Genomic DNA, 25,883 nt, shown 5'->3' on the forward strand with positions numbered 1-25,883 from the left:
AAACATTCTCATACAATAAAATAGATAAGTAAAAGAAAACACAGGCAAAGCTAAAAAATGCATTTTCATGTATTAACTGTCTCTCTGGTATCAGATCATGTATTAACTGTCTCTCTGGATTTAAGGAAAAATAACATTAAGTGTCTCGAGCACTCAAATAAAATACACTGGCTACTGAATCCAGCACAGCAATAACATCACTGTATTTATCCCGAGGGATCAAAAAAAAGTATATATATATATATGCAAAAGAGTATACCAGAGAGGGATAATAACTAGATTATAGGTCATCATATAGGCTGCACCGGTTCTGCCATTGCACACTTAGTGGCGAATTAAAATATTGGCGTGCCTCTCAGGATCTGCACGGAGCTCCTGGACCAGATTGTGGCATACCCCCTGTTCTTGTCTCCGTTCATTGATGGGGTGCACCCAAACCCTTCGTCTTCTCCTTGCCCGCCTACAGCGCAGGAGAAGAAGGGCAGCCCCCCTCTGTCTGGCAACAGTTATTTGTTCTGTTGAAATAAAAAAACCTCAATAAAATGTAAAAGAGCTTGCTCAATTAAAATGGATAACTACTGGCTGCATACATGTAAATGTGTGGCTATGTTAAGGCTACATAGATGGATAGATAGATAGATACTGTATTGGTCCCAATGGGGATCAATAAAGCCATCCAGGAGCTCAATACAATAAATACACACAATAACAATTGGCCTTAAAAGGTGACTGCACTATATACTAAAAAGGCTTAATAGAAGGTCCTGCAGTTATTGAGATTGTTGATGCAGTAGATGAATAATTGCAAAATATAAAATAAATAAGAAATGACAGTAAATAAAACGATAAAGTGCCCTACAAACTAAGTTGTTCTGATGCTTGAAAACATACTTTCACTGCGTAGATTATACATTTTTCTAATTATTCAGCCAAAAAGATGGAAAATAAATAAACTAGGCTACAATAGGCTACTCACCCATTGCGTTCCGTCTATATGCTGCGGTTGATTGACAGGTGACTTTATACTGCAGCGCGGCCGTCGCGCCGCCTCCTGTTGGTGCTAGGGGCGTGCTTTTGACGCGCGTAAAATGCGCGCCGCTGCGCTGCGGCGCCGGTGTATTTAGGCCTTTAACAGGCTGTGCGCGCTCCCGCGGCTGAAATCACTTTCTGGCAGCTGATCACTTTTCGGCACAACAACGGCACTCATGGCTTAAATGTTCGACTGCTGCCGCTAGCGCAAAAAGAGATCCCGTGATTGGATGCACGTGATTGTAGGGGGCGGTGCCGGTACTGCAACACGGAAGTGAAAGATAACAACATTTAATGGTTCATATTTAATCGTCTACAAGGATAATACGTAAGCAAAGGTAGAATACGGTTACAACAATGCAAGCTACTCGAAAACGCCAAACCAATAATATCCAGACTTCAACGCAAAATAGGTATGTGCTTGCAGATAGTTTTTCCGAACAAACCATGTAGTAGGGGAAGTTAGTAAGTCTTATTATCCGTGTATCTCTATTTCTAAAATGTGTCAATTAAATTGATGATCAATAGACGAACCCTTTACGGGTCCACCATCACCCTCCTTAAACTAGCCCCTAACTGTCCTACCCATGTATTCAACATTGACATCAATAACAATGAACGTAAACTTCATGAATTTGTAGGTTGAACTCAATTAGGTTATTTAATTCAATAAATAACCTAATAATACTGTGCGCGTCTATTTCAACATCTGGCAAGGGCACCATACCCGTTATGTTGGTCGTTGTCAATCCAGATGTTCTGTTTGCCAACCATACCATAGCAGCAGAATGCATGCATCACACAGTGGAATTGCATTGCACCCCCTTTTGGTTGGTTATCTGACCTACAGCAGCAAAGAGGGTCTACTACCCCACAGGAATCCCCCTGCAAAAGTTGTAGAGTCCAGAAACAAACCCTGGGATATTTCTTGAACCGGAAAGCTCACTAGTCTGTGCTATGCACACATATAAATATTGTAATTAAAAATTTCAGGTTGCGAATAAAAATGAATAACTTGACCACCACGGGTAAAAGAAAAACACAATATTGAAACATGTGCGTTACTGTATTGGAAATACATGTTGAAAATAAATTCAGTTGATAGGTGTTAGGACCCAGAACAACCATTCAAAAGACAATTTATGTTTATGTTGGTTCGTATTATTGTCGCCAATGTTATTTATTTGAAAACGTTCAAATAGTGTAGTGTTTTTCTAGGTATTCAAAGTCACCTCACATTAAACACACAGGATAAAATCATATAATGGGTACCTGTAAGAATAAAAGACATGTAGGTCGTTTAACGAGTTGAATTTTGAAACGGAGGGAGGGGAGTGAAGGGAACGGTGCACGCAAGCTTGAAAAGCTGGGTTCTGATGGTCAGTTTGAATGATGGCAGGTTTCGAGCCTGTCGGATGAGGTAGGGGAGGGCATGCAGAAAGAGGGTGCGGTCGCTGCAAAGGAACTGTCGCCCGAGGTCCGGTGCTTTGTCCTGATCATTTGTAGTGTAGTAGCGTCCAGATTTGAGGAATCGGTTAGGGGTTTGGTGGGGGAGAGGAGGAGAGGAGAGGGGCTAGTTTATTAATGGCTTTGTTGGTGGTGTATAGTATTTTAAAGGGAATCCTGTATTTAACCATTGGGCCAGTGCAGGTTTTGAAGAACGGGTGATGTGATCTCAGCAGCCAGTCGAGGTGAGTATGTGAGCAGCGTGGATCTGGACGTATTGAAATTGAGGTTTGTATTTGGTGAACCGCAGAGGATGCCGTCGCAATAATCAAGCCTGGGAAGTTATGCAGGCATGGATGAATGTTTCTGCAGCGGCAAAGGACCGGGGACATTAGAGGCAGGCAGTGATCCTAAGGTGGAAGAATGGTTCCTGGTTGACGAGAGGACGGAACAAGAGGCTGGGGTTCATGATTCCAAGGTTGCGGACCTGGGTTGAAGGGATCTCATTTAATATTGAGTGAGTAGGCCTGGCAAGTGTTTGTTAGGGAATTTGGGCAGAAGATGAGGATTCCATGTATTGTAGTTCGGTGGCATCATGATTGTACGTCTGTAAGGTAGACGGTGAAGTTAGTGGCTGAGCTTATGGTCTTGGAGGGGAGGTAAAGGTGACGGTCCTCTGCATAGCAGTTGAAACTGAGGATCTGTCCAAGAGGATAGATATACAAGATGAAGAGAAGGGGACCAAGCACTGAACCAACGGGCGAAACCATGGGGAGGAGTGGAGGATTCGTAGTTGTTTATGGGGGTGTATTGTCTGTCAGAGATAAGAGTTACACCAGAGGACGATGGCGAAGAATGCAACGTTGACAGATGTTTGAATTACTTGACACCGACGTGGAGAGGCACTTAGTCCAGGGTATAATGTGCATTTCACGATTACACCTGTTCCAAGAATTTCTAGGAGGGAAAAGTAATGGCTATACTTCCATTTAAGGAAGACTATTTTTAGTTTATTTGGGTTCGCCATTCCTTTTTCTTGTTGACTCACTTGTGTCGTTGTGTGTCCGACACCTCACCCATTCCTAATCATTAATGCGATTGTCAAGACCTCTGAAGAATAAGTCCCGCCTCCGAGGCTCCTGGTTCCCTCTTTCAAATGTCTATGGGAAATAACACCTACACTCTGTAGGTGGCGAAGAAGTAAAAGCTGCGTCACGTTTTTGAACTACACACTTTTTCCATCTAGTTTCCACTCTAGTTTTGGATGGTCTGTGCCATTAAAGTAGCATTAATAATCGTTTACTACTTAAACGGCACCTACAATCCAAAAACCCAGTCGAAAGAAACAAGACGGAAAAAGTTCTTCAGAGGAAGATCTGTAAAGAGAGATTGAGAGAGAGATCAGTTCTTCTGATGAAAAAACTGCTACAACTATAGTAACGTGCAGCATTTTTTGGAAGTAACAGTAACGGCGTTATAATGATGGAGGAATAATCTATTAGAATACTCGTTACTGATAAAAGTAACACCGTTATTTCCATCACTGATCAAGAGAGAGAGAGAGTGAGAGAAGCGAGTGAGAGAAGCTTGCAAAACTGAACATTAATCAGGCATATTTTATTTGTGTATGCCTATGTAGTTTTCTATTATTCGTGGGAGCTACAGGGAAAGTCTCGAGGATCTACCAGTCGTACGCGATCGACGGTTTGGCGACCACAGAGGATAAAAATGTATGATTCACAAAAGTTTACAATATAGAAAACGACAACACAGAATGCTACTCAAACATTGGGACTTTTCTTTTCAGGTCAATTTAAACCTCTCGAAGCAATTTCACAGTGGCTGACACTGTCAAATGAACTGCATTATTCAAGTCAACTGAACTACACAGAGTTGTGGTCAATGGGATGCAGAATAATATTGCCTGTTGCATTTTTGTTCACCACAGAAAATAATACTAATGCTAATAATAAAATATTTTGACAGAAAAATTGTTTCCAGAGAAAATGCGTCATCAGAAAAGAGTCCAAAGTTCCATTTGGACCTATGGCTATGGCTTACCCTGGAGAACTGGATCTTAGACTTCGGAAGGCCTATTATCATGGTAAAATATAAAACATACTGCCATGTCTTATCGCCATGATAACGCTTTTGTGTTTCTTCCCCTTATATTACTTCGTTAACATAAATGTTACATCGTAGATTGTCCTTCCACTAGAATGGTTTCCCCTGAACAAGCCCAGTGCTGGAGACTACTTCCACATGGCCTACAATGTAATCACTCCCATCCTCTTGCTTAAGGTATGTCCTTTCACTATTATACGCAGTCCTTCTACACAACATATAACAAACCATAAATAAAACATCCAACATTCATCCAGTGATTTACAGATTTGAAACCCTGCCAGCACGGCTTTGGATCTCTTGTTAAACTGGACCACAATAATATACTGGTGTTTGTTCAGCTGGTGGAGCGCAGTCCTAAGGTGCTGTCTCGTTCGGCGGTCTACCTCTGCATCATCACACTCGTCATGGGGGCCAGCATCCACCTTGTGGGGGACTCCATCAACCACAGGCTGCTCCTGAGTGGGTATCAGCTCCACCTGTCCGTCAGGGAGAACCCAATCATCAAAGACCTGAAGCCTGCATCACTGGTATGCCGCCTCTCCTTTTCATGAAACTGTTGATTGCTCTGCTCAGTCTGAAACGATGCAGCTTTTATTTGTACAGTGATGGAACCCAGAACCAAAGAGTGAAAAAATAAAATTATAGGAATGAAGAAGGAAGCAAGGAAAACATAGATGTACTAAGAGTAAATTATGCTGCCGAAAAAAGTTTTTGCCAGTTCATGAGTTTATGGGATACAGCCAGGCACATGATAGATTGAAATCCTTGCCAGTGCATGAGGAGCCCAGATGTAGTACGAGTACATATCCCATAATCTCTTGAAAAGCTTGATTGTCAAGTGATTTACGCTTGTTACAAGGTGGAGAGATGATTCAAAACATTGAGAAGAGTGCCATTGCAACCATAGGTGGCACTATTGGATAAGACAGAGAAAATGGGCGATACCTAATTGACAACAGAAAATCTTCAGCTACTTACAGCTTATTGATTATTATTGTATTTGTTTTCGAATTGATTGTCACTTGGCTGTCCATGCCGTTATGATTCAATCTAATTATTATAATTTTTCCCTAGATTGATTCATTTGAGCTACTGTACTACTATGACGAGCAGCTGGGACATTTAATGTGGTAGGTGATGCTGTCTGACCAAGATTCCATTGAAGAACACCACTGTCAGATGAAATTAGATGATTCATTCTGTAGAAATGGTACGGCTTTCCTTTCCAGTAATCCTAAATAAATACTCTGCTGTGGGCCGTTCATTTTAGACTCTGAAATAAGGCAGCAAATCAAAGACCATTATTTCAATCCGTTGTATAATTTCATCAAAGTACATACACATGCGTGTTCACGATGAGGAGAATCCTGCTATTACGGAGGTCTTAGTAGCAGTGACCGCATACCCCACCACATACATATACCATTCAAGCCTAACCTCCATTCATTACGCTGATGAGAAGAACGTCTCTATAAACAACTTTGAATCTGTAATGATGAAACAAAGGATTGCAAAATCTAAAAGATTACACTTTAATATTTTGTTGCCCGAATGAAAGTCTCTGAGTTATAAAAGGGCTGTCACAATCCATTGTTCCATTTATTTTATAAGCAGCTTACAGTGCTTGAGGGCAGCTCAGACAATGCAGTGAATACCTTGTGGGAGCAGCCCTGCTAGGCTGTGATTCCCTTTTGTTACCATTGTCTCAATTAGCATGTTGGATATGCAAATTCGAGAATGTGTGCATAACCCGCTAAGGATATGATTTGTCTTGTTTCAAGCCAGTTAACACTACAAACTAATTACGGGTAATTGTTCTTTTGTTCTAAATTGGCATTTTTTCAACCTGAGACATTGGTTATAATATATAACTGTGAAATGCAACAACCAAGAATATTTTATATCAGAGCTAGAGGCTGAAGTTAAGGCTAGATCAAGCCTCATTGTGATTTAGTTTAAGTTTGGCCAGTATTAAAACGCTTTCCAGATGATGGCCTTAAATGTGAACTCCATAAGTTGTAAATACTTCTAAAAAGTAAGAGCCAGGCTTTGTATAAGTCAAGTCTAGAGAGCAGAGTTAATCTTACATGTGTGCTTAGCGGGGGAGATTTTGTCATGTGTTAGGCAGCTTTGCCTTTTGAAATAGCTGTGCGAATTAAAAAAAACAACAGAAGTTTAACACTGATGAACGACCAACTGAACATCCTAAGATCATATTATGTTCACCTTAAATACATTGGCCGATCATAAAAAGAGGAGGAAGTGACATTTGAAAGATAAAGTAATAAAAAGGCTTTGCCGAGAAGGCTGGACATTCTGTATTGGACTTTGCTCTACTGTAGCTACAGAAGATAGTGTTATACTGTGGTCGACATTGGTTTCTTTGAATCTGGTGACAATTTTATAGAACAATATGAAAAAGATTTATAGGAATAAAGAAATGTATTCAATTTGGTGTTTTATAAAGGGGCATAAACAGCTATACTATATATATCATCGTTCAACAATGTAGTCTCTAATCAATCCAATATGTTTTCTAGGTATATTCCCTACTTTCTTATTTTCTTCCTCTATTTCACTGGATGTTTTACGAAAACCAAAGAACAAAACGTCATCCCCCTCTCTGGTTGGCTGTTACTGGGACCCAGTGCTCTGTACTATTGGTCAGTCTGATAATGTTTCATGCTCTCCACACTGTTATTTTTCAAGTTGAGTTTAGAAATAAATCTTCACCTGACAAAAGGACAGATATTGTGTTCATGACGAACGGTATTGGCTGCAGGTCTTAGTTGAATAATCGAGTTCATGGCCTCATGTCTAATCCCCCTCCTTTTTATTGGTATGGGCTTGTTTGGATATCATCCTCCTATGAAATGGAATGGCCTTGATGTTTTGATATTGGCCTACACTGCGTATACACCCCTAATTTCCCCCGTTATTTTAAAGTTAAATACACAAAAACCTTATGGACATATCTTTACCGACGGGAATCAGCAGGTTCCTGATAATATAATGAAATATTGCCTATTCTATAAATATTGTGATACAATATGACGATTTGTTTTGAGAGATTCCATGTTTTGAGTGAACTGTCCTGACGATGCAAGTGCTGTGGAAACAAAGAATTGTGATACTTCCATGAATCGATAATGAATTATTTTTCACCATCCCTAATACAATACGTTTCTCTTTACCCACAACAGGTACTTGGTGACTGAAGGGCAGATCTTTGAACTCTTTCTGCTCACATTCGTGGCCATGGTCGCCATGGTAATGCTGCAACAGCGTAAAGGCTTAAGGCCAGACATCAATGGGCTGTTTTTGTTAGGGAGTTTTACTGGTACCATGGTACTGGTTGTTGTCTGGGTGACCTATCTGTGGAACGACCCAGATTTACGAAAAAAGTATCCAGGACTCCTTTACGTCCCAGAACCCTGGTCTTACTACTCATTGCATGTCAAAGATAGCCACTGATGGTCAGTTTTACAGTTTAATTACTGGTGAAACTTTTAATCTCACCAATGTTTGGATAGGCATCCACACATTGAAGTGGTTACTGTACCCGCTTTGTGCTGTTCTTCCTTAACATTTTTAATGGACTCTAAATGGTCTTCTGTGCAGGCTTTTTATTGGTGTCAATCTCAATCAAAGTCGTGAAGCATAATGCTTGACAGGAAGATATTCTTTGAAGGGAGTGGCAAAGATAATGATTCCACCAGGATATTGCTGCCCCCCCATTTGGTTTGAGATGTCTGGGGTTTTGAGAAGAGGTTGTGAAATTGAAAGTTCAGGGCTTCTCACCTGGATTTTTTTAAATCTTGTTAGATAAATAAATGTTGTCTCTTAAAATCAATTGACTGTTTTAATATTTGTAATACTAACATTTAACAAAGCAACGTCATCAGACACTGGAAATTTAGGCTAAAAATGTAATCATAGTTGGTTTTTTGGTTTGAAAACAGTGAATATTGGGACAAGTTTGTTTGCCTATAAAGCTGTTGAACGATTTTTGTAACCGTTGTAAATAAATTCACGTTTCAGAATTCATTTATTTTCTTATTCTTTGCAGAGTGGTGGTGATTTTACGGTGGTAATTAGATTATATAAAGTAGAAGCAAGTAGTTCTTATCGTGTTAATACAGCTTTAAGGGCAGAACGGAGAAGGGCTGTAAACTTTGGGTAGATCTCCGTTACCACAGCAACGGCTATTGAATTACACAACGGCATACAGCTAGTGGACTTTGGAGCACAGGTGGAGACAGGTGAGTCACGGTTCACTGTAAGGAAACGCAGCCTTCGGCAGCAAAAATGGTAAGAGGAATAGGTTGTTTCTATCAAAAGTTAATTGTTTTTATGCTCATGCAATTTAAATGAACACTTTCAATTTAAAACACTTACCGGTGAAATGATTAGGTCATCTTTACCCCCCCTCCTAGGCAAAATTTTTCACTCCAGCTCAAATCAATGGTAAGCCAGATATATTATTTTGCTCTAAATGTCCGACATCTGTGCTTTGAATGTCATTGTTTTTTGTTTCCTATCGGGACAATCATTTGGATGACTTTCATTCAAGGCTAGAAATTCATCCGTCATTCTTTCTCATCTGTAGAGTTCAAGGAATGTTTCTCGTTGTATGACAAGAAACAGAAGGGCAAGATTGAGGCCGGGGACCTTATCACAGTGATGCGCAGCCTCGGGACAAGCCCTACTTTCAGTGAAATCGACAGACATCTCCAAGTTCACAAAATTGGTAAAGGATTGGTGCCAAACTTTACACAAGCGATAATTACTCATGTACTCCCTATATGACGAGGCAGACGTCCAAGCATAGAAGTGTTCAAAGTGGTTCATAAAAAACTTCAGTTCTGCTTCGTCCTGAATTAATCTAATGTAATACTGTAAATTCCTGCCAGAAATAAAAACCCATACATTGATTGAATGAATAAATAATATCATTCAACAATGATAAATTGTTGGTGTCAGCAGCATGGAAATGTATGACCTGGACCTTATAATGTATCTAACCTATGCAATGGCGCAGACTTTAATACTGAATCAAAGATTTTTAGACTGTGTATTGTGTTGTGTCCTTGCTTAGCTAAGCAGGGCGAGGTGGACTTCTCTACGTTCCTGACCATGATGCACAGACAGATGCAGCAGGAGGACCCTAAGACAGAGATCCTGGAGGCCTTGAAGATGGCCGACAAGCAGAATAAAGGCTACATCCAGGCGGCTGAGTTGCGGGCCAAACTCACCAAACTAGGAGAGAAACTCACAAACAAAGAAGGTGGGTGCCCCAGTATTGTTTAGCTTTAATTGTGTTCATTGTTTCGAGACTTGGGTAAAACAAACCCATGGAAAACCATCGATAATAGAGATGGGACAATTTTTTTTCTGTCTGCAGTAGCGCTGAATTGGTCATCAGCAAAATAAAAATCTCCCCCAATAGAAAGTTACAACGAAAGTCAACTTACTGATTGAACTCACACACTCATTGCCAAAAAGTTAGGACTTGTCTACACAATGAATGGGGCCATGTGGAGAATTTTGTTTGTGAAAGAGCTTTGGAAGTGAACTTAATGAATTGTATTCAAGATCAGATATTCATTTGGGGTTCTTCTATGCTCAGAGATAACCGTTTGATTGTGGGAAATTGACGTTTAGAAGCAAGCCATTGCCGTGTTTTTAATGAAAGTATGCCATCCATGTTTATAGGCACAATCAGTTGTACTTAATTCATTTTATGTTTTATTTATCTTGCTTTTAGTGGATGATTTGTTCAAGGAAGCAAATGTCAAATCAAATGGAACGGTCAACTATGAAGAGTTCACCCGGATGATGACTCTTCCACCTGTTGACTACTGAGTTGAGTTCTGTTCTTGTGGAGCACAGGCTCCATGTTCCAGCTGTGAGTTTTACCATGTAACACAACTTGTATTAGATATCATGTGTAATATGATTTACTTCATGACTTGTACCATGTAACAGAGGGATCCAAACATCCAAAAGTTGCAATTATTTATAATCGAAAAAAATTGATAGTGGCACGTTAAAACAAGTTATTATGTGAATAAATGAAAAGTTCAATAAAAGTGAAATTGAGAGACAAGTAAAACTGCTGTATAATAATATGCATATGATTGTCGTTTTAATAAAACATTGAAATTATTCCATGCTTTATTACCAAACATTTCATTTTGCTTTATTAAGAGTGGTATAAACATGGCTAGTGCAATGCTGAAAAAACAATTAAACATAACTGATAAAGAAACATTAACGTCACCCATTACTGCATGGCTTACTGCATGGCTTACCACACGGTAAGCCCTTTGTCTCACAGTATACTTCACCTGTTAATAAGCACTGTACAAGCCTTTTACATTGTCTTTACACCTCAGTGCAAGCCAAATAACTAGCTTCTATTAGAAAAAGTACAATAGAGAAAACGAAAAAAACATTAGAAGAGGCTATAGGTTACAGGCAAATTCAGGTTGAGTGAATGTGAATCTGCTTTGTAATGTTCTCTATTGTTTACTTTGGTAGAATCACCACAACTGTGAATTAAGACGAACCTGTACAAAATCTGGAAGCTCATTAGGACTATTTCTACTTAAAGGTCCCATGGCATGAACATTTCACTTTATGAGGTTTTCTAACATTAATATGAGTTCCCCTAGCCTGCCTATGGTTCCCCAGTATAGAAATGGCGTTAGGTGTAAAACGAGCACTAGGTATCCTGCTCCCACCGATTTGGACATTTCCCTGAATGTCGTTATCCGGGGACATGTTAACTCCCCTTTCTCTGCTTTGGCCGCCCAGAGAATTTGGCCTGCCAATGAGACAATGAGCTACGACCGTGCGAGCGCCACATGTGTGTGTGCGTGGGGGAACACTGTAATGCAACACTTCTTTGTTATATGGATTACTGTTCTGCTGTTGGTGTTGGAGCATAACATGTCGGGTTCAGTGACGTATCTTGTATTTCCACAACGAGACTCGTAGTGGGGGTTATCTCAGCCATGGTTGAGAAGGAATTGGGGGAAAGGAACTTTGGCTTTGTCTCCCTGAAGTAGCCTACATGAACCGCGACATGGAGGAGAAAGGGTTTGTTGCCCGCGATTGTCTCCCGCCGGAGCCTCACTGCCCTCTGCCGAGGCGGTGACGCCTCGGCAACAATGCCTTCCTCCATTGTCAATGGTGAGATACAGATCTTGTTGTAGCGATTTTATAAAGGCTACATGTTCTACTTATATTATAACTAAATAATTTTATATTTATATAAATATTTATAACACGGTATGGAGGAATGCTCGATTCTGATTGGCTGCAGGGTGTGCATTAACTCCTGATATACGGACACCTGCTAAGTAGTTCCAGTCAAATTGTCTGTTCACCGTTAATTAATAACCCTCAATTAATGTGCAAGCTGGCGTATCGTATCAGCCCGTCTCAAAAATGACTAACCGTAGCAACAAGAACGCAGTCAAAGCCGACGGACTAGAATACCTCCCGTTGCCAAGTCGTAGCTAATGTCCGTCCTAATTAGTGGAGTAGTGAACCACGATCAGTTGCATATGATCCTTACGTGAGGGTAATGGTTGTTGCAGGAATTAGTCAAACCCTCAGGCGTTGCCAGGGAAACAAAGTTATGGCTTGTGAAAAACGTTATATTTGGATTGTATTGTAGTCTTAATTTATTTTCTTTGGCAAGTGACCGTGGTATAAGGGGGTAATGCCCTTCGAGGTGTCCATTATCAGGAATTAATGGACTTCGCGCTGCGCGTCGGACGGTTCATGCCTCCGCGGCGTCCATAATTCCTGATAATGGACACCTCGTCGGGCAATATCCCATACATATATAATAGATATTCCAATATCTAACTAATTCAATATTAAACCAATGCATTTCAATCTGGAGATTTCTTTCGACTTAAGACGGGGGGGCGGGCTGCACAATGCAGTAGTAGTGGATTTGTCAAAACAATAATCAGAATGATCAGATCTTTGCAGCAGACCCCCTCACAAACTCAAACTAAACACGTCCCTTAAACCCAGTGTCACACCAGAATGTAGTATAACTACGTAATATGATATCCGCCGGTACTCCAGCAGAGGGGCCCAGACAGAGGGGCCCCGACGGAGGGGCCTCTGCAGAGGAGCCCCTGCAGAGGAGCCCCGGCGGGAGACAATCCGGGCAACTATCCCTTTCTCGGCCATGTTGCGGTTCAATGTGGACTTCAGGGAGTCAAAGCCAACGTTCCTTTCCCCCCATTCCTTCTCAACAATGGCCGAGATAACCCCCACTACGAGCCTCGTTGTGGAAGTACCGGGAGTCCACACACGGCAACAATCCCTTTCTCTTCCACGTCGCGGTTCAGACTGTACTTCAGATTGATGGGGAAGAACCAGACCCAGTCGTTTGCGTCGTTTTGGCTGTGATGATAATATATATTCTATGATATAGATATCTATGTATAAAATGATATTATTTAGATATAGAGCTCCAGGACACCTGCCGGAGCACCCAGAGTGTTCTAGAATATTTACAGAACAAGGCCAAAAGCTGTGTGCGCCTCGCCATTGCGATTCATCCACTGTAAACAGAGCGCATGGTACCGTGGCCACAAGCTGCACAGGGCCACACCCCCACCCTCCTCCTTGACCCGCATCTAAAAAACGGTACGTTTGAAGGAAAGCTCAATGTGGGACTGGCTCGTAGAGGCTGTAATTTTGCACCAAGGCTGAAATTCTTGAATGTCTTCAAGTACTGTATTAGGAGCCCACTAATAGCTATATAAAAGCATTCATAAAATAGCATGCCATGGAATTTTTAAGGAAAAAATAAAGTTAGTTAGATCCACTAAAGGTGATTTATTTTGAGTTTTTGAAGACAGTTTTGAGAAATGTAAATTTGTGCAGAGAGAACCCTTTAATGTGTTTATAAAAGATCTGTGGCAAGTATATGGCAAAAGGCCTCACTCTCTCCATATTAGGCATGACATAAAATAACCACAAAAAAGTGTGTTTTTTGTCCAAATACCTGAGAAAAGATTTTGCATTATCTGTTAAAAAAAATGTTTTCATAATACTAAACTACTGATTGTCCATATTTTTACCAAATGTAAAAGTCTGTCAGATTTGTAGTGTATTTTCTACAAACTTCATCCTTTTCCCTAGTGGCTTCAAGGTCACAACAAATGCAGCTGCATACAAAAAAAAAATCATTCGGGTTCCAATCCTCAAATAGGCAGATATTGAACTCTAAGGTTATTGATGCTGTTTTTTTTAAGTGCTCTTGTCATCATAGAAGCAGATTAATATTAAGTGTGAATTAACCACTGGCAACCACATGCATAATTGACCCATTTAGATGAATGTCAACAAGTTAAATTAACATGTTGCTATTAAATATCAATCTCCAGTTGTTTCTAAGTTGGTAAATATTAATAACTCAGTAACACAAATCAACAACACAATTAAATTACTCAATATAATAAATGATAATTTACCTGTAGTTATTCACAATTAAGTGGGTTATTGGTGGGAACCAAGGTTACCCAATGATTGTTATGAATGAATGATGATTATTTGATGGACATGAAACAAAAAATTTGTGCTGATTGTAATTACCTCGTTTTAAAGAGCTCCATAAATAAAAAGTAAAATGACTAAATTAAACGTGTTGATTGAGTCGGCAATTTGATTTGAGGCTTTTGTAAAAACTGAGAACATAACGCATATTTTGGATAGTGACAGCGTTTTGATATTGTATTGTTATTCTTATATTTATTTTGTAATTGCTTCAGAATAATCAATATCCTATTAAGGTTGGACAGTTAGTAACAATTGAATAGTAAAAGACAAAAATATTCAAGTAGATGAAAGGCCAAACCAAGGCTTAGTACTCTTTAGCACCAAAATGGTATTATGCAGCACCATTTTTCCATTTCCATTTAGGAAAACCATGCAAAGAAAATACCCTATAAGTCATTAAGTCAAACATATGGAGCCGCTTCTTGAAGGCTTTGAAAATACATTAGAGACATCTGTGGGCTGTGCCGTAAGACCTGTACCACATATTGTGTAGAACCACTTTGCTGAATAACCCAGGTTGAGTTGCTTACTCCAACTGCTCACTGCAATAATGAGATGGCTACATTAGTTCCAATGCTGTAATGCAGAAAATAGAGTCAAATATAATTATTTGAAATACCCAGAGAGCAAACCTTTCAAACGTCAATGCTGCGAAATACACAAACAACTGCATTCATGTCGTTTTTTGTATTTATGTAATCTGTCTCCACAGCTTGTTATTCTACTGTTAAGCATTGGTACAGAAAGCACCTGATTGGGCCCTTCGAGGCAACCATACACTACTATTCTTAAACAGGACTCACAAAAAGCCACGGAGTAAACATGGTACACAGTAATTGCACACCTATCACGTGTGCGTGAACAACTTCATGCCTAATGCATGAGGCTGTAGACGAAGCCTCGAGGGGTCTGGGGGTCAGAGAACAGATTGAGTCTGTGGAATTCAGCTTGGTGCTCCGGGAGACCCTAGTCCACGTGCTTTAACGTCTTGCCTCAACGGTGAGACGTGCGGCCTTGGCCACGGGAACGCTGGCCACAGGTCCTGCAGCATTGTGCCTGTACAGTTGGCAGGCGACAACGGCCCAGCCAATGCAGAGTCTGGCAGAAACGGAAGGTCAGCTGATCGCCAAGACAGACTACACCTGATGTATAAAGAGACAAGAGAGAGAGCGAAAGAGGTTACATAACCCACTAACAGAACTGAACCTTATGCCGCTTTTCCACCGCACATGTAGCTCGACTCGACACGACATGACTTGACACGACTCGACACGGTAGCAGCGCGGGTCCTTTTCCACCGCAAATAGTACCTCCGGGACGTGGGCGGGGTCGGCTGCGCGAAAGGGCCGTGACGTATTTTTGTACGCGACGCAAACAACACCTACGTAACCCACACATGGACAGAACCCACATAACAACAATGGAGAACATCGATGCGATGGTATTCGTGTTCGTATTATTAGCTGGCATGTTGAAGAAGTGGAATATGTTGGCTGCGGCGCTGCTATGGCTGTTACCAGCATGGTTGCCATGTCGCTCTCGTGACTTCGTCACACTCACTGGCCAATCAGTGGCCGGCCGTCTGCGACGTCACTTTTTAGCATCGGCTCAGCCGCTTGGAACCTAGAGTGAGGCGGTACTAGAAAAAGCAGCCACTTCAGGTACCAGAATCCATGTTTTCGCGGTGGAAACGCAAAAAAGGCGAGCTGAGTCGAGTCGTGTCGAGCTGGTACCATGCAGTGGAAAAGCGGCATTAATGTACCGTACATATGCAGCCGTAAATATACATATGCAGAAATAGAGAGAAAGAGAGAGAGAGAGAGACATATCCCTGCAACACAAATAAATATACTTAAGAAAAAAAATATAGACAGAGAATGGAACGAATAAAGAAAGAAAGAGCGAGAGCGAGACAGACAGGTAAATAGATATTCATTTCACACATGGTGAAAGACGGTGTCAGACGTTGAAACCTGTGATGAAACCAATTAGTGGTGATGAGATTGTTTGAGTCCCACAAAGCCCAGCCAGCCATGCTGCAGCCACACAGCTGTGAGTCATTAGGCCACTGCTGTATTTTTTTTACAACAGATATATATTTCAACAGTCGCTGAAGATGACCCGGGGATAACAAATGAAGAGGTGGAAGTACAATAAGGCATCACTCTCTAGAGCGTCTGACATTCAAGCAAGGTTGTGTTATTTCTTGAAAAGAGAAAAAGGAAGAGATCAACAGCGCGAGGAGAATGGCTGGATAATTCTGTAGCCCGATAAAAGAGTTCAAAGTGTCTACTCTAGCCTGCTATTAGCCAGCTCTTCTCCTGACGGGCAGTATATGTGAACGACATATCCGGAAATGTTAATTACCTTATATGTGAATGGGAGTAGAAAGTTGGCATTTCACACCATTTGAGTGGAAGTGTTGATGACGTTTGATGTTTCTGTCTACATTTGCATGTCATTGTGTGTCCACCTAAATGATAATCAGCCCGTTTCCTTTTGTTCGCTGAATGGTAAACAAAATATTTAATTGTTGGCACTGCTTTTGAGTCATTCGTGGTGAACGCCAAATGATATTTCTTATCGTAACCCTCAAAGTACAAATCATTCAATAAATTACAATAAATTAGTTCAGAGCTGCAAGCGCATATAGAAAATGTTTTTTTAAATTATTATTATTTACAACAAGAAGCTGAACATTATAGGGTCCCGGCTTTCAACTCCCTGTTCTCTCAGTTAAACACAGAAATCACCTACATTTGTCCCAGTGTTTGTTAGATGTGAAATGAAGCAGAAAAATACTTTCTCTTTATCCGGTAACGCAGTCGTTCGCGACGCCTTTCTTCTTCGTCGTTTCTTCTTGTTGTCCCTAACTCATGCTCCGATCTTTCATTGATCAATGCCGATGTTGTCAATGCAACGGAATACATGATGCATCGCTGCAGCAACATTTAAGATGATCCTGATGAGTTTGCCAGTTCTGCCTCAATGCTTTCTGTGGTCAAACCAAAACAAACTAGAGCAAAAGCGGCTGCACTTATATGCCCCTTGCGAACCTTGACCCTACGTCATATCCCGACCCCCCTAAACCCCCCATTGATTCTATTGATTTGCACATTTCAGTCATTAAACCCCTAGAGCAGGGGTGCCCAACCAGTCGATCGCGGTCTACCAGTAGATCGCCGACAGATCCCAAGTCGATCGCGAGGGGTGAAGAAAAAAAAAAAAAAAAAGTTTTTTTTTATTTTTTATTTTTTTTAATAAAATTAAATTTGCGCGGGACATATACGTGCGGTAGCGCATGTGCTGTTAACAGCAGTTGAAAGCCGTCAACAGTAGTTACACACTCCTAAACGTTGGCATGGCTGAGGGGAAACAAGCTAAGACCTACCATTTTCACCCTGAGTGGGAGGAAGATTATTGATTATCGTTGAGAAGGTGCCGTGCGCAGACGGAATGAAACCCCCACTGAAGTCCGTAGGTTCACGATACAACCCCCCCCCCGTCAACAATTGTTCTCTACCCCCCCACCCCCCCCCCCCCCCCCCCCCCCCCCCCGCTTGAAGGTAGGTTTGCTGGTAGATCTCGGGAGGTTGGCTACTTGAAAAGTAGATCTTGGGTCAAAAAAGGTTGGGCACCCCTGCCCTAGAGACACCTGAGGGATATGCTATCGAGTGCTTTCTTTGCAAAACCTGTTGCTTATTTATTGTCCAGATTAAGCTAGTTCATTACAAACAGGATAAATATTACTTAATTTTCTCCTGTTTGTCTTTATTGCACTGTTGTTCGGAAATCAACGTAATTTTGATTCCTCTGTTTGTCTGGCACATATTTAGAAATTTACAATAAAGCTGACTTTGACTTTGACTTGAAAAAATTAGCCCCTCTAGAACTACTACACAGTGATATCCAAAACAAGCATGTCACATAATTGCAGAGAACACACAAACATGACGCCTGCATGCACCAACGAGAAAAAGAATCAAAGCATCTTTATGCATATTCAACAATGGCTTCTGCTCTATTCACATTGAGCTATTTCTGCATCCCTGAACTAGACTAGTATGGTTGACAGTACAATCGATGAGTGGATTTGGTTTCACAAATGAGAAAAATACGACATCAATACTGTTTATATTACTATTGTGTTTTTTGAGAATGTTGATTGATTGATTGGGGTTGGAATGTGGATAGAATTTTGTTTCCTGTTTGTTACTGGAGTCTGAAGTGATATTTCTTGCCGAAACAAAAAATATTGACTGAGAACAATACATATTCTGTATAGATGGGCAAATGGATGAATGGACCAGAAACCTTGGTTGTTACAATACTCAATGTACTAGGCAAGAGCAAGGCAGAAGCAGCTCTGCCATACAAAATATTTCTATTTTCTGCAGTGCGCAAGGAGCAGCTGTATCCGTCGCGTGGAAACCAACCATATGCACTGGCCACTTTTAAATATGCCTCCCACCCTTGGGGTTGTGACTCAAGTAGCAGGAAGGATGAGGGCCTTATGGGAAAGCCTTGTGGGAGCAAAGAGAAAAGGTTTATATATAAGTCTCACAGACACACACACACTCACAAACCCAAACACTCACACAAACAAACACATAAACTACAAGATTGACTATCCTTGAATGTCAATCGTCAACAAAACTTAAATTGGTCCTCGTTCCCTGCATTGTCTTTTTTTCCCTCTGACAACTAGAATACAAGTTAATTCAAATATCAGTACCTTGCAAACACTGACTGGGAGGGACCGGAAAAAGTAAGAAGACGTAAGACCATAAATTGTAACCCCCCCCCCCCCCTTTGTTGTGAGGCTTACTTCCTCTGTTATGTTCATGTTAATAATAGTTGTTGGAATGCAATATGGCCCATCCGCTTTCGCTGCAACCACAAAGAGGTTTGGCCTAGGTTACATTTTGGGGATGTTTTGGTACATCCGTCAAATTGTTTTATCCCATGTATCAACAGGTTACAAACTAAATTATAAGATACATGGCTTCTGTACATTTGGGGAATTTCTTGAAGAAATGTATTAAATTATTCTTTGCAGACGGGAAATTCAAGAGCCACTTCATGTTTGTGCATGAATGGAAGTGCAAGAAAGAATGCGTGCGGGTCAAAAGGGTCAAAACTCGGAATACTTGCCTACAATGAGGCTTATGCTGTGCTTGCAATTGCGCACTTACGCAAGTGCACTTCATTATCCCTACAGTACACCTACTTATAGGCGCAGTATGTACTCATTTCTACAGTGCACTGTCAAAACAACCGGAAATGAATTTGCAGTTTGGCGGTTCTTCTTCTGTGGTATTTTTTTTTCTGCAGGATCATTTCCATAATTCTTCCATCATTTTAATACCTATCAATATCAATCAATTTCTATCGAATTTATCTGTATTTATTTTAGCGCTGTGTAGCACTAATCAACTCCAACTGTAAAATTTAGATTTTATTGTTTTTCTTAAAAAAGTAAGTGCAAGTATAGAAGTGCGCAATTTCAGACACAGCATTAGTTTTGACCCTTTGTCTTCCATACCATGTGTAAGTAGCAGCAGGTAGCTGTGCTCCAGCCATAACTGCCTGTCTCTACTGGTGTTTTCCAGCTTGATTCCCGATCCCTACTGAAACCTCAGTCTGCATTAGATAGATAGATAGATAGACAGTGCCACAGCAGCTTTAAGACAGACATGACACCACACATTTCCTCATATAGCTTCCATACTTAAAAAGTGGAAATACAATAAATAAATAAAAAAGTGCAAAGTTATTTTTGTGCATTGTAAAACCTTATTCCGCCTTATAACCATTGTGCCAACGTATCCCATCCCAGCAGCACGGCTCCCGGAGCGGGAGCCAACAGGATGCTCAGTATCGGGGGACGTGGTAACAAGGCCTGAAATAGCACAGTAGACAGAGGAGCTTGCAGGAAACAAGAGGCAAAATCCATACGACTTAGCTGTTCTTTGGTGTTTATCCTGGAGCCCTTGTTGTTAAGCTTTGTTTGGACATCGTTACCAGGCTTTTCACTGCAAATGAAAAGGCCCAGAACCTCCAATGGGTTAACTGTTGACCACTTTTCACCGGATTCCTGAACATAAACTCTAACAGTGATATGTTTGGGATATTTTGGGATAATTACAAACTATTTATTTTATGATTTCCTAATCCATTTGGAGCACCATGTCTTTTGTATAAATCATCAAATTTATACACCACTGAGCAGCTTGCGGCCACGATACCATGCACTAATGTTTACAGTGGATGTATCGCAACGGCTCTGATTCATAATATCATCCGGAGGCGAACACAGCTTTTGGCCGTGTTCTGTAAAATATTCTAGTACACTCCGGGTGCTCCGGCGGGAATCCTGGAGCTCTATATCTAAATAATATAGTATAATATATAGATATCTTTAGATTATAAAATATATTATCACGTCATATATTTTATAATAGATTTGCGTAAAGACGCAAATCACTGGGGGAATTTTAAACAGCCAATGAAAAGTCTGTATTTGAAAGAAGGTCCCGGAGAAAAACAGGAAGTTTGTGCATCGCACCAAAGCAACAGCATTGTGCATGATGCGAATACGGTAATATTAGGGACAAGTGAGCAGATGTGGACTTAACAGAAGGAGGTTGACACAATTTTCTTAGTTTCCTTTTACGGTTTATTTTATTGCAGATCACTGCAAAAATAACCGCAGTAGTAAACTCTATGGCATCCACTTCGATTTATATACTTGAATGGTGTCAAAATATGGTTTTGACACCATTCAAGTATATGGTTTTGACCCCATTCTTGTCTTATCTTGTTCTTTAGCTGCGGGTTGCCTAAAAACTACAGTTATGAGTGTGTGCAGACGAGACTGGAAAATTTGTTATTAAATCTGACCTGTAACAATATGTTTATTGTGTATTCGGTCAACATTTTTAATTCACTTGTTTTTATTCAGTTTGGGTAGTCTGTATCTGCCTGCTAATCAGTCAGTCAGTGAGTGTGGTCAAGGTGATAGTTTTTCCTTCTGCTTATTTTAGTATTTTCTGTTTTGAGCTCTTCTCCTGTTCAGTTTGAAGTTGCCTTTTGATAAATTTTAAACATGCCTCAGAGTGACTGCATTTTGAACTTCAGCGTATCCAACAAATGTGTTTTTTTTTATTTCATCCCATGAATATTTTACATTCACTGGACATGGGCTGGAATGTCTTCAAGGGGAAAGGTTCTGTGTTTGAACCCCGATGGTCCTGCGTTTGAACTCCAATGGTCCCTGTCTACCTGTAGAACTCCATAAGCAAGATGAGTTGTCACTTTTTGGAAAAGAGGGCCTGCTAAATAACCAAAAAGGGAAAAATGCAAGGCACATTAGTTCGTTCTCTTTTCTGCTAGCGCACCATTGAGCTAATTGCTAGCCATGTAGCAATCAAGTCATGCAAGCAAGGAGTGGACTTTATGTCAGGTTTACAATAAATCTCATGCATGTACAACATAATATTTTGTCCAAAGGTGCACTTTGTCAGCTATTAGTGAGAGAAATGAACTGTGACAATAACTTATGAGTTGACTGCGCCTGCCTCCTTATGGGAGGATGTTGTTTTGGTTGTTTAGTTTCAAAGACTGGCCTTCTTCTACACTCTCTTTCAAATTCTTTCTTAAGCCATTGGATAGAGGGTGACCTGAAGCCAATACATTAGATTTCACAAAGGCTTGCGATTAACCCAGTAGGGGGCTAGTTATTCATTATCTTAGCAATGACCTCCGGTTTAGCATCACTTTAAGGCATTACATTTTGCACAGTGATTCCATGGGAATTATTCTTTGTATCCATTTTCTGAAGGAGCGTATAAAAGTAAATGTTTATTCATTATAAATGAGCAGTATTATACAAGTTTGTCATGTCCAAGTTAACTTTTTAATTCATACTACTACACTGCATACATTTAAAAGACTAACAGCACCAAACCAGATCAATACAGAAATGTGAACAGAGGTTATAGAATATTATGTATACAGGCAGTATACATTTATATGAATGAGATGCAAGTATGTAGTGTGTGCATGTAGAACCCAGTATTGATTGAAGTTCAAAGCCAAGATTATTTCTACAAAATAACTGTGGCATCAGGGTTGACCACTGGCTATGCTGGAGAGAAGCCTCAAAGCTAGCCCGAGGGCTTCATTTACCCTCTGTGCCATGTGGCTTTCATTCATCTGCAATACAAATTACACGGCTGCACTGTCTACGGTTTTTCTGATGTCTGGAAAACGCTTTAATGACAACCTCTTCTTATTTTCTAGCTGTGAAAACACAGGTAAAATGCAGAAGCCTTGTTTGTTTATTTTTCTTTGAAGAGTAGTTTGAGAACTAATTTAATGGTCTTGCCCTGTACAAACGAATGTAAAGAAGGCTAAAGAGCACTATGCTCCAATGATCCCATAAGCCAGCCTTCCATGCTCCAACGATGAAGAAAATATACGGCTCAGGCTGTCAAAGCACCCTATTCCCTAAGGCGAGAATAGAGTAATCGTATTTGACCCACCAGAAAATAGCATGGTTGGTCAAAAACACACTCACCCACCCACACACACTGTTATGCACTTCATTATTTGACAGTTTGACAGACAGAGTAGGGTTGACCCCTCTTACAAACCTGGATATACGAGGCCCGTGCAGGTTCACCCCATGGAAGAGGTTGATAGTTTTACAATTTCTGCAAATGAATACTTTTGTTTTTAGGCTGCAGCTTGATATTCACTGAGGGTCGCTTTAATAACAGGTACAATTGAAATTGATCAATACTGGAAGCATCCACAAATTCTTCAATAGGAATTGAGTGAGGGTTTGGATCCAAAACGTAATACAATCAATTAAAGTAAGATGAAATACTCATAGACAAAGGGTTTTACCCGCACCCGATCTATATTTTTGTTGGTGGTTGTATTCAGCCTTTTAAAAAAAATTACGTCTTGCAAAATGCATATTTTCTGTTACGCAGACTCCAAACTTTTATGGTTAACACTTCTTCTGTCACAAAGAGTTTCATGAATAAACAGAAATTAATAGTGCTAGAATTATCCATTATCAAGGGATTTCCCTTGGTTAACAGAGTAATATTCAGAATTCAATCAAAAACATTTTATTCTTCAGCTAGAACATCACTTTCATAATGTTCTTCATTCTTCTGAATAGAATACTCATCCCGGCCCAGACAGAAATGTCATCCATTTCATTCATATTGCAGTAAGGCAGATAGCTGGTTCTTTGTTAATAGATATAATGGCCATGTCTGTGAGGACTATGAAAGAATCTTTTGTGCAAGCGTATTCAACTGTGCTGGATCAATCCTGGTAAATTTTGGGAAGGGAGATTTTCTCTTAGTAGCCACAAAAATGACTTGAAGGCAGTGCTGTTTGTCGTCAAACAAAGATAATTAACTAGGGTTTCTATGGTGATTAGGGAGTTCTTGAATGCTTAGCAAGGTTTTTGGCTCTAGCTGAGCAACTGTAACAAATAATTTACGCAAGGCTCAATAAATCATATTCATCTGAATCTGAAGCTCCTCAGGCATGTTTTGAAAGGTAGAAAATAAAATGCTTTGAGTTGACGTCAATGCAAATACGAAAGCAAGAAATACATAAAGGCAGTAGGAAATCCTTAAAAAATGTTTTAACTGTGCAAAAAGTTGCATTGGCATTCTGTCCAATGACAAAATAATCCCTGTAAGAATTATTTTTTCAAGTGTAGGGCACGTCACCTACCAGAAGAGGCACTCTCGCACTCGTGCAAGTTACACTTCTTGGTGCTTTGGGGCATGGGCTGAGGCTCACACTGTGCCTGGTCCATTTCGTCCTCCATCTCTGCCCTTGTGTCCACGCACTTGATGAGGCGATGCTGCACTCCACCCCCACATAGCAAAGAGCACTGCAAATACATGATGCCTTTAATAAGTAGACCTTCATCACAGACGGTAGGGGATTCGTGTCTGGGTCAAACACACACCACTTAATTTATATAAAGGGCGGGAGAGAGAGAGAGAAAGGGAGAGGGGGAGAGAGAGAGATAGACCATCAGGAACCAGACCAGAACAGATCCGTGTCTCATGTCTTATATCTGAGACTGTGTGGTGACGAGGATTTCAATCAGTGATTGTAAATTAGGTTTCAGTTTTAAGATTGCTGGATAAGAAACGTTTGGCTCATCTCAAATCAAGAGTAGGAGCAGGGTGATTTTCTGTGTCCCTTTGACATTACATAATGTGAGAAATGGCTGCCGACTGAATATGATGAATCAAATTACAAATCAAATGAGGTGAATATTGGTGTATATGAAGTCTTCCAAATTAAATGTCACGTTTACGTTGAAGCTCAACCTTATTGATAATTTTCCTTGTTTTATGTTCAAATCAATGCTGGATATCTTGATATGCTCCATATGCTATTAGAGTCTATATAACAATATCCTTCACCCTAAATAGATGCAATGACTTATAAGTCTGAAGCTTATTCATGTCTTTGATCCTATTTTTTAATCATTTCCTGTGATTGACAGTCACTGGATTCATTAATTACTTAATTATTTATTTTATTTTATTTAATTCCATCTCATTCTTTTATGACCAATTCACCCATATATAATATAAGCTATATAAGCTGTATAAATATAATATAAGCTATATAAATATGAGCTGTAGCGTCCTCAGAAAAAAAAACCATTGTAAGCCCATCCCTTTGAAGCATTATTCACAACCATGTACTGAGAGCAATTTTGTATGCGCCAAGCCAGCTGTCATCCGACAGAATTTCTGAATAATTGTTCTTAGTGATACAACTAAATTGTGTGTGTGTCTGTTTATGTGTGGCTAACCCTATAGTTTGGGAAAATATGAATTGGCTTAAAGGGGTAGTTCGGAATTTTGGACATAGGGCCTGATTCCGAAGTGAGCATTGGTATTCTATATCACTGGAGACAGTTTAACACATTTCATTCAGTCCTTCTAGTTGCAGAGTTCGCTCGTGCTAGGCTAGCGCAAGTCAACGGGCAATGCTAGCCTGCTATTAAAAACAGTCTTACCCACTCCACAGTACACCCGAGGTAAATCAATTATAACGACAGAATATACATCTAAATGTCTGTTTATAGAATAATGTTAGAAATAAAACCAACCTTGCATTGCATTGCATTTTGAGGGAATTGCGGGGTCTCAGCAGCAGTATATATATATATTCCTGTACGTAGGCTACGGCAGCGGCGGACTGATACCTAGGTTACCTGCCGCTGTCATTGCTACAAACGCAGAGTACAGTGAACGAAGGAATTCTACAAGCGTATTAAATTAACAAGATATGGCCACGTTTGGAGGAGTTAGCGATGCATCTGCTTTTGAAGACGATTATGAGGAATTTGTTGTATCCAACGAACCGTACATGTACGAGCCGGTGTTTTGATGTCAAAGCCAGCAGCAACAAGCCACAGTTGAGTCCTTTCTGGATCTCGCACTGGAAATTGGTGGAAACTTTGTGGTGCCCATCTGTACCGTTTATTTCTACAATTTCTAAAAGCACACTGAACCATCATGTTGCCTAGTCGTTCAATTGCGCTTCTGTCCCACGCTTCTCTGTTTACGTTCTTCTGTCGTGATTCGGTTACAAACCTAACCAGCGCATAGTAGAATTCCGCTTCT

The 25,883-nt window shown here is 40.4% G+C and overlaps 3 protein-coding genes across 5 annotated transcripts in view; 2 read left to right on the forward strand and 1 right to left on the reverse strand.

Annotated features, from left to right (window-relative positions):
* The first annotated feature begins 1,239 nt into the window (after positions 1-1,239).
* On the forward strand, positions 1,240-8,090 carry LOC130403838 (ceroid-lipofuscinosis neuronal protein 6-like). Its single transcript, XM_056608343.1, has 7 exons — positions 1,240-1,442; positions 4,462-4,579; positions 4,678-4,776; positions 4,941-5,129; positions 5,677-5,732; positions 7,143-7,265; positions 7,806-8,090. Exons 1-7 carry the CDS (start codon positions 1,387-1,389, stop codon positions 8,074-8,076), a joined length of 912 nt encoding a protein of 303 aa, XP_056464318.1. The 5' UTR covers positions 1,240-1,386; the 3' UTR covers positions 8,077-8,090.
* Positions 8,091-8,853: 763 nt separating this feature from the next.
* On the forward strand, positions 8,854-12,461 carry calml4a (calmodulin-like 4a). The gene is made up of 5 exons (XM_056608344.1): positions 8,854-8,913; positions 9,039-9,069; positions 9,212-9,352; positions 9,701-9,889; positions 10,370-12,461. Exons 1-5 carry the CDS (start codon positions 8,911-8,913, stop codon positions 10,465-10,467), a joined length of 462 nt encoding a protein of 153 aa, XP_056464319.1. The 5' UTR covers positions 8,854-8,910; the 3' UTR covers positions 10,468-12,461.
* A 1,218-nt stretch (positions 12,462-13,679) lies between these two features.
* LOC130403837 (A disintegrin and metalloproteinase with thrombospondin motifs 7) overlaps positions 13,680-25,883 on the reverse strand; it is an 86,780-nt gene continuing 74,576 nt past the window's right edge. For all 3 annotated transcript variants that reach the window (XM_056608340.1, XM_056608342.1, XM_056608341.1), the window contains 2 exons: positions 23,962-24,124; positions 13,680-15,338 (listed from right to left, as the gene is read on the reverse strand). In XM_056608340.1, coding sequence (XP_056464315.1) covers positions 15,190-15,338; positions 23,962-24,124 — 312 coding nt within the window. In that variant the 3' untranslated portion in view covers positions 13,680-15,189. The remainder of the gene's footprint in view (positions 15,339-23,961; positions 24,125-25,883) is intronic.

Source organism: Gadus chalcogrammus, chromosome 14 (assembly GCF_026213295.1).
Source record: "Gadus chalcogrammus isolate NIFS_2021 chromosome 14, NIFS_Gcha_1.0, whole genome shotgun sequence".
Lineage (NCBI taxonomy): Eukaryota > Metazoa > Chordata > Actinopteri > Gadiformes > Gadidae > Gadus > Gadus chalcogrammus.